The following is a 16,180-nucleotide window of genomic DNA, read 5'->3' as shown; positions in this document are numbered from 1 at the left end:
CAACTTTGAATTCTTTATTTGTTTATATCTCACACAGCCCATTACAATTATAGCAGAGGAGGAAAACCCCAAGGCATTTAAAAATAAAATTCTGTTACCAAAGGCATTAACATTTGAAATGAATATTGAAATGATCACAGCACTTATCAGGGCAGCTCAGTATTGGGATCCATTGCACTTAAAGGGTCAGTTTGTCAGTGATTTAAACCCAGTGTAATAGTATTGATTTCACTGGAATTGCACAGTGTAATTTAACATAGAATGTAGCCCCGGAACTTTAAATGTAAGCTGCTGGTTCAGGAGTCACAATTTTAATGAAAAGGATGGGACTTCCTGAATCACAGATGAGTTAATCGGTCGAGGCGGCACACTGTTCAAATGCCCCTGCCCAAGTTTGAGAACTTTTATACATTGAGATGTCCATCTACTGCCCAACAGCACACGAGTGGTATAAGGTACATTGTTGTGTTTTATAAAATGGCTTTGATGAAAGCTGGTGGACCAAGGGGGCTTCCAACATGTAAATATCTCTTGGTGAATGTATGTAACAAACATACAATCTGTCCACCAAACAGATTGTTATGCCACTCCATGCAACACGGGTATGTAAGTTTTTAAAGAGCCATTTAAAATACATGAAGAATTATTTGTTATGTTTGCAAATACTTATCATTTCAGTTTGTGGAGGTCATGAATAAATTAAACTGTCTGATTCATTTATCTGTGTTCCATCCATTCTGTTTGGATTTAGGAAAGCTGTCATTAAAGTGTAATTGCTACTTTCAATGAGACATTTTACTTTTTGTTTGTTTGTTTGTTTTAATGTAATTGGAAAAAGGACAATGGATGGTTTGGGGACTTAGGGGCAGGACACAATTTTTCACCTGTAAGTCACCACTTTGAATCCACTCAGGTCAATAGTGACTGACAGTCGTTACTATCTAATTGCTGTTCGGTGGCTTATGTGAAATCAATTGTTGATTTCAGCTCAGTTCAGTTCCTAGTGGAACAAAAAAAACAACAACCAAAGAACAAAAAAATCAACCATCAGTAGGCAAAAATTATCCCCCTTCATAGCAGTCACAGTAAAGAGGCCAAAGATTTGACAGGCATGGAGACTGACCTATCCTGCAACCAAGGGTGTCAAACACTGGCCTTCTGAGTTGATCTCTTATTTTCTGACCCCTGTTAACAAATTCAGATTCTGCAGAATGCAAGCTTTCATTACAAATAAAAGGGGAGTTCAGTTCTTGTGGCTGTGTAAATAACCTTCTAAACTTGGACTAGATGTAAATTTAAGCAGTATTGTGTTCCTGAGTCTGAAGACAACCTGAACCAATAGCTTTCAGAGGGATGTGAACCTCCCTGGTTGATCTCAAAGGAAAGTTCTCACTAAAATCAAATCATGACACTTCTGTAGCAGGATATTCAAATAATTAAGGTGTACAGTTATACAGCTAATTTGTATATACAATTACCACAGTAGTGTGTGCAAATTGGGTGATTACATGAAGATAGGCCAAATAAACAAAGGGTGAAATAAATGTTTCCCCTCTTTGCTTTGCTAAATAAAAGTTTTGGCCCAAATTTCCAAAAGTGACCTCTAATTCAGGATGTTTCCGCTCTTGAATGCCCCCCAAGTTTAGACTCCAGGGACTTATTCCTGATATGCTGAATACCTAAAACTCACATTGAAGTCAGTAAGAGGCATGGTTGTATTTACCAAATGTCAATGTCAGGCCTTAGACAGCCACTCAGTGTTGACCTAACTCTACTCCCATTAAAGTCAGTGGTAAAACTCTCACTGAAGTCAATGGGAGCAGAGTTAACCCAATGGTAAGTGCTTTTGAAAAGCCCAGCCTAGGTATCTTAAAAAAAATAAAGGCACCCAAATGTAGAGGATGTTCTAGAAAATCTCGGCCTTAGTGTCTACATAAGGGCATATTTTAGTCTTATTTTTCAGTGAGAACTCTGCTGTAGATTGAGGGTAGCACATGAGTCTAAATTTGTAGACAGGGCTCACGGATCATAATTGAAGATTTAATTTGGCTCTGTCCACAGAATGAATTTGACTCCCCTGCTCTCATCCCTAGAGGGGTGCTTGCCTGTGCTGTACTTGTTTTGTAGAAAATTAGAGGACTTTAGTCTCCAGGGTTGTCAATCCCACTCTATTCACAAGCACTAAATTCACTAAAAAGAATTAAAATTTTAAAAATGAAATAAAATAAAATGTTAATACTTGCATTTCCTCAGTGTATGCCACTGGGAGTTCCCTGAGCTTTCCTGTGCCAGTACCAATCCACGTGAGATGGGACGTAATTAGCTGGTACATGGTTACATTTGGGGACTAGTTTATCCTGAATCAAGCCTATTCATTCACTCCCTCCACAGCTGGGCTGGAGCTGCTTGACCCCATTCATTACACAGTGCTCCCAGGTTCTGAGAAGTCACAGGCCTAAGTTTAGACTTCAGCACATTTCTTCTGGTGTTAGAGCTCTGTGTGTGCAGAGCAGAGCAAAGTGATTTCAGGAACTGAAGGTTTCTCTTTGGCAGGGGTGGATGACACAGCCAACTGTCTCATGCAGCCCTCCTCAACTGGCACACCAGGATTGACACACCAGTTACTCCCTCTCTGCCCTTGCCCCTGATGTTAACCCTGGGGATGGCTAGCAGGACGTTATGTCAGAAGCTTGGCTTGGCCATGTTGGCTGCTAATGCAGCCAAGCATCTGACGCTGAGCTAATGGGCCCTGCTATCCTATGGACATAAGATGGTGAATGTAAAACTCCCTGCCTTTCACCGGGTGGCTGGCCAATGCTTCGTTCAGTCCAGCTTCAGTTCTTCTACCAGTGCTATCTTCCCATGGATGAATAATAATAATAATTAATTTATACTTTGCACTTCAGTATCATGCTCCATCCAAGGATCTCAAAGTGCTTTATAACCTTTCATTAAATGTTACTATCCCTGTGAATTACATCATATTAAAGATGGGGAAACTGAGGCACGGAGCGATTACATCGGTTGCCCGAGGTCAAGATTAGAGGCTTTAGATATTGATGGTTAGTGGGAGGAAGGACTGGTGTGAAAATGAAAGGTTTTTTGTTTAAAGAAAATAGTTTTTAGTTATTTTGGGCCCAGCACACCTTTAGATTTAACTAGAAGGGGAGAAAGTAGTAAACGGATTTTTTAAAATATCTTCTAAATGGTGCTAAGCTCCATCCATTTTAAACAGTCTTCTGCTTCCAGTCAAGGAGCAGCAACATGGGTTACATGTCTTTAAACTTGAGACCAGGGTTGAAATCCTGGCCCTGTTGAAGTCAGTGGCAAAACTCCCATTGATTTCAGTAGAGTCAGGTTTTCACTCCAGGATTTTTGAGAAACTCAGAATGCTGTGAAGCAATCCCAGGAGCAGGGAAGAATGAATGGGCATAATACAAAGCCCACTGAAGTCAATAGGAAATGTCCCTAAATGTAACCATCCTGACAGAGCCCCCCTCCCATCTCCACCTCCTCAGTGAACGTTGGTATAAGCACTAGTGCAAATTTTGACTCTGTAAAAGTTGCTGGGGGGCAGTGATTTAGAGGGAGCAACAGCAGTTGGAAAAGAGACTTTATTTGCTGTGAGCTTTAATCAAGCTCTCAGTAAACAGCATGAAAAATTCTAGTGGAAGTAAATTCTTCATAAGTAAAAACTCTGCTGGAAAAAATATATAGAACCAACCATTTTATAAAGTGCTCTTTCTGATTTTTTTTTCTCTATCACTTATACCCATGTGCCCAGCTTTCAGGCAGGTTGAGTTTTATTATTTAAAGCTCTTTGAAGGCCATTTTAAAAGAAAATAACTTTAATTTGTTTATAGGTTGTCAGTACTGCTCATAAATATCCATCCGTCCACCCCGAGACCCGCCATTGGACAGCTCTGACATTTGCTGTGTTGCATGGACATATTCCTGTAGTTCAGGTATTACTGTATTTCCCTACCTGCATCTCACTTTTTATTTATCCAGTTGGGTTATAATCTGCATCCATCTCAAGACTGGTACCCCCTCATATTCATATTGGTTACTTCTTCCATCATTTACTGATACGATATAGTGATCTCTGCCTCCAAAGCTTAACCAATATGAGGTTTAAATAGGACAATTTTAAAGTACAGTTGCATCAAAGAAAGTCTGTCAACGCCTCGTGCTCCTTTCTGACCATTCGTTGTATGTGTTTGTTTATTCATTCATTACACTTTCTTATCACATGTATTATAATACTCTAATAAATGCAAATATTGTTATTTCTGGAAAAAAACCCTCTGATCTTTTCCATAGTCAGAGGAGTGCTCAGTCACTTTATCCAGCCATGAAAAAACGTGAATATGTTGGCTCTGTGGTATGGCATATCAAGCGTTGAGATAGATTATTTTTCAAAGTAATTATGTCGACATGGCACAATTAATGAATCACCAGACAAGGGAGATCTAGGGTAGGGATGGCCAAAGGCAGGTTGAATGTGTCCAGTCAGATTCTGTAGTGCTGTCGATGTCCACCGTCATCTTTAATAATAATAATGAAATAGAAATGTACCCCAGGAGACTGCAGGTTCCAGCATGCATTGCTACAACTTGTTCCTGAAACCCTCTTGTCTCTTCTGGAAACATCTCTCTATTAAAGATGGAGACAACTGAAATCTCATCCATTTTATTAAAAGTGCGTGTCTCTGTGGGGCTCCAGGCAAGTTGTCAGTGAGGCTGTCGGTTGGGCCAAGTTTGAGTGCCTCAATCTAATGCATTACTTCACACCACTGATCTTAGGCCCAGGTCAGGAACATTGGATAATACTTGTTTGGCTTTGGAATATTCACTAACGCTCTAGGAGTCTGACAGTGTATCATGAGTGAAAAAGAACTAATTGAATAATAGAAGCAAAATGTGTATGTCACTTGTCTTCACTGCATCTGATGTGTGGATAATGAGAAATATTAGACTCCAGTTCCTCGCTATTCATAAACTCTGAATTCTGCGATGTCACCAACAACTCTAAATGGTCAATTTTCTTTATAGCTATTGCTGGATGCTGGAGCAAAAGTAGAAGGTTCTTTAGAGCAAGGAGAGGAAAATTACTCGGAAACTCCTTTGCAACTGGCAGCAGCTGCTGGTAAGGACTCTCCTCCTGCTGGAATAAACTCTTCAATTGGGAAATGTGACTTAGTTGCAAAAATATTGGGGACTTTAAACAAATTAAAATCTCTCTTGGCGTACAGGAAATTTTGAACTGGTGACTTTGCTGTTGGAGCGAGGTGCTGACCCCATGATAGGAACAATGTACAGAAATGGAATTTCCATGACTCCACAAGGTGACATGAACTCTTTCAGTCAGGCTGCTGCACATGGACACAGGTAGAGTGGGAATGAGTCTAGTTGCATGGGTCAAGTGATTATGGTTTGCCTGGGAGGCTGATGTGGGTGGACTTGATGTATGATCCTCAGTGTTAAAGTAGAATCCTGCTGCACACGTGTGGACTGTGTGACAGTCAGATGTGCTCCTTTTTTGGTATAGGAGATTTGAGATTGGATTTAGGGATTTCTGTTAGCGTGTGAGTTTGATCAGTTTGAGGTGCACATTGCTTTTTCAGTATGTGGAAATGGAAGTGAATGCCTTCTAAAGTGTTGCAGTTTGTTGTTTACAAAGTTGTTGTCAATGCTGAAGTGCCAGTGAGTGCTGGAGACTTCCCTAAATGTATTTACATATTTCTAAAGGTTTTGGGTGTGTTTCCTGCAGCAGCCATAACTGTCATTAAACAAAGGTGGTTTTTTTGTAAGTGCTGATATTTTTGTTTGTGTTAATATTATGTATGTGTCCAGAGACAGCGTGTTGGGGGCATGTTATAGATTAAAAAATAACTTAAATGAACAACTGATATGTATGAACAGTTATTTGTACAAAATCCAGGTACTAATTACAATATTATGGATTAGTATTAGGACCTTCACATTCATACTTTTCTACTTGTAGCCTTCCAGAGGAACGTAGATGCAGGTTAGAGACAGTATCTACATTATGTTTGCTTAGAGAAAAGAGCTAACAGCCTAATGATATGCTATGTAGCTGTCAGGGTTGGTTCAGACAATGCTGCCCATCTGCAGCCAAAGAGCGGCCCCCTGCAGGGGCGGGGTGAGAGGGGAGGAGTTTGTTAAAATGCCCATGCAGTGCCTAATGGTGTGGAGTGGGAGATATGTCGTGCTGTCAGAGAGCGCTGCAGAGCAGCGGCCCTTGTGGAAATCAAGGCTTTTTCCCCTTTATTATGCACCAGCTGAGGCACATCACAGATTCACACTCTCCCCATTCCCCGAACTAGTTTTACAGGAAAGCTCCCTCCACTATTCCTTTACCCACACACACCTCTAGACATCATGGGCGGCAGGTGACCCCCCCCATTCGGGGAGGCTAGCCCCCCGCCCGACGGAGCCCCGAGCGCCCTCCCACTCTGTGGCCAGAAGAGCCTTGGCTGGCCCGCCCCAGCCATGCCAGCTAGCCTGAGCTGCCCCGGCTGGCCAGACCTCCAGGCTGGCCCAAGCTGCCCCAGGCCACCAGCTGGCCCGAGCACCAGTCTGAGCTACCTCTGGCCACCGGCCCGAGCCCCAAGCTCAAGGCCGCCAGATGGAGCTGAGTCCCTGCTGGCTTCAGGGGAGAGGGGGAATAAGGGTGGGGCCTCAGGGCGGAGCATGGGCAGGGCCGTGGCCTGGGTTAGGGGAGGCTTAGCCTCTCCTGGCCTTCGATACCCGCCGCCCATGCTAGACATCCCTGTTATCCAGGACACCCTGCTTATTCTCTCCCACACGCACACATTGCCACCTACCCCTATTCAGTGCTTAATTTGTGCCAGGACTTGCAGTTCACCGCCCTGGCACCTCTGGACTTGCCGCATCAGTTACGAAAGTAAAAAAATGGTTTGAGCCCCGGCACCTCTATCATTACAAATTAAGCACTGCCCCTACCCCTAGAACTGAATGTATGCCGCTACCCAATCATAAGTGCATGAGGCAGGTGGGAGGTTGGGGAGAAATTGCACGCTGGGCCTGATTCTCCTCTCACAACACCGTAAACCAGGAGTAGCTCTGCTGAAGTCAATGGAGTTACACTGCTCTAAACCTGGTGGGAGTGGAGTATCATGCCTACTGCTGAGTTTGGGGCCTTGCAGCTCAGGGCCCAAATAAATGGCTTTGCAGCTGGGGTCCCAGCTTTGCTTGAACCTGCCCTGCCAGATGTAGTTGAATGATTAGTAGCTCCAGCTTTACCGAGACTGCTTTGACTGTTAATTGAGAGTGATGGTGTTTTCAGTGGTTTTAGACAGCTCCCTTTTCAAGTTTCATCTCTATCAATTATTTGTTACTAAATGCATCCTTTGTGAAAGGCACTAAAGTGTTTCTAAAGACAACTCTATTTCCCTGTAGTGTGGGATAGATTCTGCCAAGGTTTTCCACACAGGCTTTTAATCATTTAACAGTCACTGCTTGATCATAAGTTTCTGTTTTAAGTTTCTGCTGTACACATGACATTTGTACGGTGCTCCTGCCATTCGTTAGAACAATGGAACCAGTCCTGCAGCTGTGATACAGGCACAACTCCTGAACTGATAGGAGTATTGCCTGCATGAGGGCTGCAGGAACTGAGCACTATGTGAATTAACATTTCTTAAAATAATTCCTGATTGGCCTTCTGAATAGGTTTCCAAACCTGCCATGTTACAGAAAATATCCCAGGCAAAAGGAAAAAACAGTAGCTAACTCTGATTTTCTCTCTCTCTTGCATTGTGGCTGACAGGAATGTGTTTCGTAAGCTGCTTGCTCAGCCAGAGAAAGAGAAGAGTGATATTCTGTCCCTGGAGGAAATACTGGCTGAGGGAACTGACTTGGCAGATGCTGCACCAGCTCCTTTGTGCGCCAGCCGCAACAGCAAGGCCAAACTGAAAGCACTGAAAGAAGCCATGTACCACAGCGCCGAGCATGGATATGTGGATGTCACTATTGACATAAGGAGCATAGGTCAGTCTTGATGTCATCTGCACTTTACCTCCCATGAGAGACAACTGTCATGTATGTTTTGGTTGGAGCGATGCCTGTCACTCCCACTGACCACATTTGAATGTTCCTGAGTTTTTATGAAAGCAATAATTGGGGGACTTTCACATGTGTGTGGGAATGAAGAATGGGGGAGGTGAGTAAGTCAGTGCAAACTGGGTGTAAAGCTGTGACTCTTGGAGGGTCCATTGAGTCAGTTTTGTTTTAATGCCGAGGAGCCACGACTGACTAAGATAATCTTCCCTGCATGGCATATGTGTTGCTTTTTTCTTCACAATCATGTATGCCACACATCACAAAATGTGGCAAATCTCATATACATTTAGACAGGTTTCTTTCTGTAATGTTCCGTCATGAATGGAATCGGAGTGTCAGCCACCTACTCCAATTTGGCGTACTCAAACAACATTTTTCAGATGCACATTAGGCAGCTGGATGCAAGTCACAGAGCAGGACCTACTTGCAGCTGTAGTCACCCCCTCACACGGAGGTGCTGGAGAGCTGATAGACCAGGCCCTTTCAGCCCCAGTTCTTGGTAGAATGCCAGGCACACTATGACTCATTCGTTAAAAATGCTTCAGTTGCTCGGCTTTGTAGGCTCTGGCACGTGGTGGTTCCCAATAAGCACTCTGATGCCTGACTCAAAAGAAAGGATGATTTGCTAGGGAGGGCTCACACCAGCAGGCTTCTTCACCTCTGCTTAGCTAGGTGTCCATCTAAAACATCAGCTCTGGGGCAGCCGTTCCAGTTCTTCATGCACCAGCTCTCACAACCACCCATCTGCTTCCAAACACCACGCTCCTCCCAGCACCAGCCTCCCAACTGTCACAGAACCTTCCCCCTTTTACTGCTTGCAACCCTCCCGGGGGAGAAAGGCAGTGAATTTGCTCAGCACACTAATCACATAGCTCTACGGCCCTTTCAGACACCCTCTCCAGGGCCAGTCAATCAGTGCTCAAGGAAACCATTTTGTTCCGGTTGTTGACTGTTTTACCACATGTGTTAATCAGTGCTCAGTAAGAGGCCAAAAGACTTCTGCTGCCAAACATGCTTCTGAGCACCATATCCAAGAACACTGATTCTTGGAATCCTGTCACATGGATCATGATTTCCACTCTGAGTTACAACCTATAACAGAAATAACAGGAGTACTTGTGGCACCTTAGAGACTAACAAATTTATTAGAGCATAAGCTTTCGTGGGCTACAACCCACTTCTTCGGATGCATATAGAGTGAACCATATATTGAGGAGATATATATACACACACATACAGAGAGCATGAACAGGTGGGAGTTGTCTTACCAACTCTGAGAGGCCAATTAAGTAAGAGAAAAAAAAACTTTTGAAGTGATAATCAAGATGGTTCAGTACAGACAGTTTGATAGAAGCAAGTGTGAAAATACTTACAAGGGGAGATAGATTCAATGTTTGTAATGGCTCAGCCATTCCCAATCCCTATTTAGCCCTGAGTTGATTGTGTCTAGTTTGCATATCAATTCCAGCTCAGCAGTCTCTCGTTGGAGTCTGTTTTTGAAGTTTGCTTCTTATCAAACTGTCTGTACTGAACCATCTTGATTATCACTTCAAAAGTTTTTTTTCTCTTACTTAATTGGCCTCTCAGAGTTGGTAAGACAACTCCCACCTGTTCATGCTCTCTGTATGTGTGTGTATATATATCTCCTCAATATATGGTTCACTCTATATGCATCCGAAGAAGTGGGTTGTAGCCCACGAAAGCTTATGCTCTAATAAATTTGTTAGTCTCTAAGGTGCCACAAGTACTCCTGTTATTTTTGCGGATACAGACTAACACGGCTGCTACTCTGAAACCTATAACAGGTTTGCATAAACACAAAGGGATGGAATGGTTGTGCACCTGGTCTAGCAAAGCACCTCCTACTAAGTGAATGTGAAAGGATCTCATGGCAGTGGGAGAGTTGGACTCGAGATCCTGTCCTCTTGTTGGGGTGGAGGGGAGTAGTGGGTATGCAGCACCTATGAGGACCCAAGTCCGGGGTGTGGACAGGAGAGAGGAGGGGTATATTTCCTCTCACACTCTTCTGCAAATGTAACCCATTGGTGAGTGTGTGTTACAGGTCCCACACTGTGCCGATCCCCAGAGGATATGAGTTGTTACAGCTCCTTAGTTAAAGAGGCTTGACTGTTTAGTTCAAGCTGTAGCAGTTTATGCTTTTAATTCTGGAAGTCACCAGTTTAATCCCTGGTGTCAGCCAAGATAATGGCCATCACGCAGGCACGTAGTCTGGTCTATAATCCATTCCTTGATGACTATGATTTGGACTAATTTATCTGTCTTCTACTACTGCATGTTTTATTATTTAGTGTGTGGTAGCAATTTCTTTTACATTCTTAAAGTGCACTTCTGCTCTGACAAGTAACTGTGTAAAAACGGGACCTTCTTACCCACCTGATGTTGTATCAACATAAGTGAGGATGCATGGCTTGGAGGAGTGATGAGGGGGATATAAACATTTTCCTTTCCAGGTCACTGGTTTAAATCCAGCCAAAGTTGGCAGTGACTAAATGTTTTTACTATCTGATGGCTCTTTGGTAGCCCACTGCAAATGAGTGCGGTGGCATAAATCTAGTTCCCAGATGAGGTCCACATCAGAAATCACCACTGCAGTGTACACTAATTGGCTCAGCAGCGAGGCTAAATAATATTACTTAGCTCATATATAGCACTTTTCATCAGTAGCATAGGTGCTGACTCCATGGGTGCTCCGGGGTTCAAGCACCCACTGAAAAAAATAGGGGGTGCTCAGCACCCATGAGCCACCAGTCGGTGGCAGGAGCACTTACATGGTGCACAGTGAAACCAGAAGGCACAAAGCACCCACTGGCAAAACCCAAAGTCAGCACCTGTGATTAGTAGGTCTCAAAATACTTCACACTCTGTAATAAATGTATCCTTCCAACACCCACTGTGAGGTGGGGAAGTGCTATTATCCCCATTTGATAGATGGGGAACTGAGGCACACTGAGACTAAGTGACTTGCCTGAGGTCACACAGGAAATCTGTGGCAGAGCAGGGAATTGAACCTGGGACTGAACTACCTTCTTATACTTGGAGGTGTGTCCCTGCAGATAAGGATTGAGGCATATTGATGGGCAGCACTTGTAGGGTAAATAGGAGGTCAATTTCTAGGGCTTTCAATTTGGCACCGTTCACAAGCCCTAAAGTCACACAATTAAAGAATAAATTAACTACGCCTCATTCTGTGATGGTCTGGATATACACCCACCTTTAAAATTCATCTTTTTGTACAGGAGTTCCATGGACGCTACATACATGGTTGGAGTCTTTGCGAACTTCCTTTCAGCAGCACAGAAGGCCTCTCATCCAATGCTTGTTAAAGGAATTTAAATCCATTCAGGAGGAAGAGTACACTGAGGAGCTCATCACACATGGGTTGCCTTTGATGTTTGAGATACTGAAAGCAAGTAAGGTATGAGAAATTGTGGATTTTGAAGAAATTAACACAACCTCCACACACACACCAAAATCCCTACAATATTACACAGCTCTCCTGAAACTCATTACACTGCGTGAGATTTTCTATATTTGTTTCCTGGTTTGCAAGTGCAGATGTGTGGGTTAAAAAAAAAAAGACCGCTATATACATCTATTGCTAGGACAGCTTAATACTGACACGAACAGTGAGCTGGAGAGACAACCGAAGCTAAAGCCTAGTGGTAAAATTAAAGTCACAAGGGTCAGTGTAGTACAGCAAGAGATGTTGATAGCTGAGTCAACCAAGGTTAGTATCTCTCTCTAGTTTGCTTTCTAGGGCCATACAGCAAGGCTAATATTCATATTTCCTTTGGATTTCTTGAGCCAGTTTTCAGATCCAAATATTATCCTATCACAAGCCTTTTTGCCCCCCCGTGGAAGCTTTGTGGGGACTTATACAACCCCACAACCTATTTAGGTCAGAGAATATCTATTTCTTTCCCTTTGAAAACCAGTGGAAAAAACCTTCCACTGTCTTGGTGGCCTAATGTCCAATGCTGCCCCCCTCCAATATCATTCCTTCAATCTGACCTTTTCTGACCCAGACAGCTGAGCTTTTAGTGAGGTACATACAAGTATTCAGCTAAAATAGAGCTGGGGCAGGTGTCCAGGGAAAGTGGAAATATCTTCCCCCAATGAAGGCTGGATATTTTCTTTTCCAACTTGATTCAGCCAAAATTAGCTCCCCTGCTGCTCCCATTGACTTCAAAACACAACCAAGTCCTCTCCCAGAAAGCCCCAATCAAGCGTAATCTATTACTGACAAGAAGCAAGTATTTTAGTGGCCAAATTGAGAAGCAGCAGGAGTCTGGTATCAAAAATATTTGCTTATTATTTTAATGCTGTATTATGATACACATTAATAAGGCCCCCGTTGCTTGTTTAGCATGAGAGTGAATAACATTTCCCACCTACCTCCTGAACACCAATGTAGGCAGCATATAATCTGCAGCAGCAATTTAGTTAATGTTAAAAGGCTAAGGTTTTGACCTACTCACTGAATACGAAAAGATTGTGGAACTAGCAGTTAGTCAGAGACCTAGACACAGATGTTTCTTGCATTCCACTCCAAAAGTGGCCAGGGCTTAGGCTCAAATAGGAATGAATTCCAGGGGCGAGGGCCTGTTATTGAAATCATCCTGCCCCTAGCTCCTATGAATTTCAACTTTGGAATTAGTTTATGCTGGATAGGTATCTGTGGAGGATTCTGGAAATAGCTTTGAGGAAATGATTTTAAATCCTGGAACGTGTGGATCCCTCAACGGGCCTAATGCATATTTATCCAACACTGGACAGCAAGTTGCTATTCTGTTTGAAAGATGAAATAAAACTAATTGGACTGTAACCTTTACAGGGATTATTTAGGAACTTTAATCTGGGATGAGGGATACGATAAATTGTTGTTTTCTTGAGTGACTACAGCCAAAGCCAGTGGTTTTCCTGTGGGCAGCTTTAAAATAATTTTTTAGACAGAATTATACCCCTCTGATATATCAGAATAGGTCTTCAGGAGTCTCTATCTTGTAGGAGCATTGTAGCAAAGCAGAGCCAGCTTGTTCTGCTTTGGGTTCACTTTAAAGCCAAACTGCTGCGGGGGGGGGAACAACTGAAATAGCAGAAAAAGCCAGTAAGATAGAAATTCCATGCTATCCAACTTGCCTCCACACTATATGTTGGGGATTGGTCCTGCTGTGAGCAGGGGGTTGGACTAGATGACCTCCTGAGGTCCCTTCCGACCCTGATATTGTATGATTGTGTTATATATACACACATACCATTTCATATTCTTAACTGTACAGTGAATCATTGTGTGGCACTGTAAAGACTTACAAGATGTCTGCCAATGGCAAGAATTATTGCCATGGCCTTGTCCAAATGGGCTCTTGTGGAACAGCTCCTTTGCAGAAAAAAGGCTAGAACATATACAGTATGTCTAAGGACCTTTGTTTTCAGTGTTCATTTTGTTTACAATTTCTTGGGAATTTATTAGTGTTTATTACAAAAGTTAAAAAATCAATGAAAATCGGTGCAAAAACAAAATCTTAGGAGTTTTCCAGAATAAATATCAGATAGGGTAGATATCACTCTCTTCTGCTTTTGTGTCTTTTTAAACTTTCAGGAAAGCCCCTTTTGTTCTGAAATGTAGTCAGATACAGCTTTTCGTTTTCAATCCATTTTAGCAAGAAAAGTAGTTCTCTAACTTCTATTTGCTTTGAATGCTGACAACTATCTGTGCTGTCTGTAAAGCTAGTAACGTGTATGTGGTGGGCATGGGATGGACAACGGAATGTACACCAGCAACTCATTCCGGCAGTTCTGCCCTGGCTTCCAACTCCAGAAGGAGAGATGGGTAGTCCAGGCTGCTGAGCCACCATCTCTCCTTCTGGAGCAGGGAGCTGGGTCTGGAGAGTTCTGGCATTTCCAAAATGTGGGTGAAAATCAGTAAAAACTGAATAATGGCTTTTGTAAAACCCAGGAAAGTTTTGGTAAAACAGAAAATAAAGGGACTTAAGAATATTGGAGGGAAACAAGGAACCTTTAGAAGTTTTCCGGGAGAAAGATCCTACAAAAAGAGCTAAGTTGTCCCTGGTCATGGCGTGGGAGAGCTGTGGGGAAAGGTATTGGTTCAAGGAGCCTCCCACCCCACTTGCATACTCCATACAAGGGCCAGGGCAGAGACTGTTCCCTCCATGCACACCCAGGGATGGAAATCCATACCTAGAGGGGTGGGGAAGGAGCGGGCCTATGGTTCAGATCCTGCCCCCCCAATTTGTAGAGTCAGGCAGCTGCAGAGAGGGGAGTATGATTTATCCAAAGGGACATGCCCTCCCCTGTGTGCTGTGAGCTCAGGGAGGGATTATGCCTCTTTTGCTAAATACCACAGGCTGGCCCCAAACATTTCCTTAACAAGTGTGGTGGGGAAAAATAAAGGTAAAATAAGTAACCAGCAGACAGAAGTCACTAAAAATGTCTTGGTCGATATAAAATATTACATCCCATATGATGCATATCATGGTTCCTGGTGTATTGTACTTGAGTGACAATTTATATTTAAGTGTAGCAACACTTTGCACTTCTATTAATAGTTCCATCCATCCAGTAATTTCAGTCATTGATGAATTGAGCCTCATTATCCCCCTGCGAGATAGGACAATCTTATCCTTGTTTTACAAATGGAGAAACTGAGGCACAGAGAGGCATGCAGCCAAATGTTCACCATGGGGAGCTGCAGGGTGCTCTACACCTCTGAAGGTCAGGCCCAGGCTGTCTAAAGTTGGGCACCTAGACGTTGAAGCACCCAAGATCAGTGGCCACTTATTAAAAATGAGGTCTACGTGACTTTCCCAGAATCACGGGGACAGAGCCATGAAAAGAAATGGGTTTGGTTACTCCCATTCTTGTACTTTAGCCACAAGACCTTCCTTGCCCTCACACAAATTGAGCTGCTGCATGAGGAAACATTCCTAGAAGTTCCCAAGCCGCCTAGAGTTTGTCTACACTGCACAGTAAGCCCAGGACAGTGGGAACTGGGCTTGTGAGCTTGGTGTTTAAAGCCTGTCCTTAAGTGTCCACACTGCATTGTAAATCTGGGTTTGCAATTGCTGGACCCAGGTCTCACAGCTGTGCTAACACATCCATACTGCACTAGGCAGACTCGGGTCTATGGCTTGACTTGCATCCACACTGCAGAATGTCAGAACTTGGACCTGCGTCCCTCTGGGACTCTGGCCCACTCCCTAGCAGGATCCAGATTTTAGGAACCAGATGCAAACATTCCTATGGAAAGTTTGCAGTAAGGCAGAACTGCTGTCAGGGTTTGGCTGGCTGGCTGGTTGCAGTTGGCATTCTCTGCTCCCCTTTAAATGCTGAAATGCTGCTGCTGAACACAGACAGAAAAACATATTTTTGGAAACTCCAACTTTGGAACAAAGTATGGAAACAAAAACTAGTAAATCAGGCAAGATGGGGGTGTGCGGATGAGCGGAAGTCCTAGATAACATTACCTCTCAGAAAGTGAAATCATGGGAAGAACAGTCAGTACATTTTTAGCAAATGTACTGAGACAATTGGGGGAAGATTTCCAAGGCACAAATGGAAATTAGGCACCCAGCTCCCATTGACTTTCAATGGGAGTTGATCTCCTAATTTCCCTTTATGGTTCTAAGTATCTCCCCCCTTTTAGCAAATGCATAATCCAGTGATATTTCCATGCTTCTGAGACAGAAATATCAGAATGCACAGATCATTCATGTGTCCAGCCCTGAGGGGGAATGCTGGCAGTCAGCATGAACCCTTCACCAGGCCAGGAACAAGATGTACTAGAAAGGCAGTATCACTAAAAAGGATGAGGAGAACTCAGAGAGAACAACCACGGTTTAAAGGACAATTTGTAAGAGAGCCACTGTAACCAGCAAAGCTTGTGACACTAAACCTATCAGTAAAGTAGTGGTCTGCCAGAGGACTTGGTCCTTTGGATGAGGAAAAATGTTGCCATTTTTGGGAAAAATGAGACTCTTAACCAGGCAAATTCGTGTCCAGCCACTAGAGTGGTTTACAGACAGAAGTAGAAG

The 16,180-nt window shown here is 43.3% G+C and overlaps 1 protein-coding gene across 2 annotated transcripts in view; it reads left to right on the top strand.

The window, feature by feature from the left end:
* Nucleotides 1-16,180, top strand: part of ABTB3 (ankyrin repeat and BTB domain containing 3) — a 263,448-nt gene that overhangs the window by 222,266 nt on the left and 25,002 nt on the right. For both annotated transcript variants that reach the window (XM_065407584.1, XM_065407577.1), the window contains 5 exons: nucleotides 3,864-3,965; nucleotides 5,055-5,148; nucleotides 5,255-5,390; nucleotides 7,816-8,036; nucleotides 11,366-11,544. In XM_065407584.1, coding sequence (XP_065263656.1) covers nucleotides 3,864-3,965; nucleotides 5,055-5,148; nucleotides 5,255-5,390; nucleotides 7,816-8,036; nucleotides 11,366-11,544 — 732 coding nt within the window. The remainder of the gene's footprint in view (nucleotides 1-3,863; nucleotides 3,966-5,054; nucleotides 5,149-5,254; nucleotides 5,391-7,815; nucleotides 8,037-11,365; nucleotides 11,545-16,180) is intronic.

The sequence above is a fragment of the Emys orbicularis genome, chromosome 1 (assembly GCF_028017835.1).
Source record: "Emys orbicularis isolate rEmyOrb1 chromosome 1, rEmyOrb1.hap1, whole genome shotgun sequence".
Lineage (NCBI taxonomy): Eukaryota > Metazoa > Chordata > Testudines > Emydidae > Emys > Emys orbicularis.
Note: the sequence above shows the minus strand (reverse complement) of the source record. Positions and strands in the feature narration are given on the sequence as shown.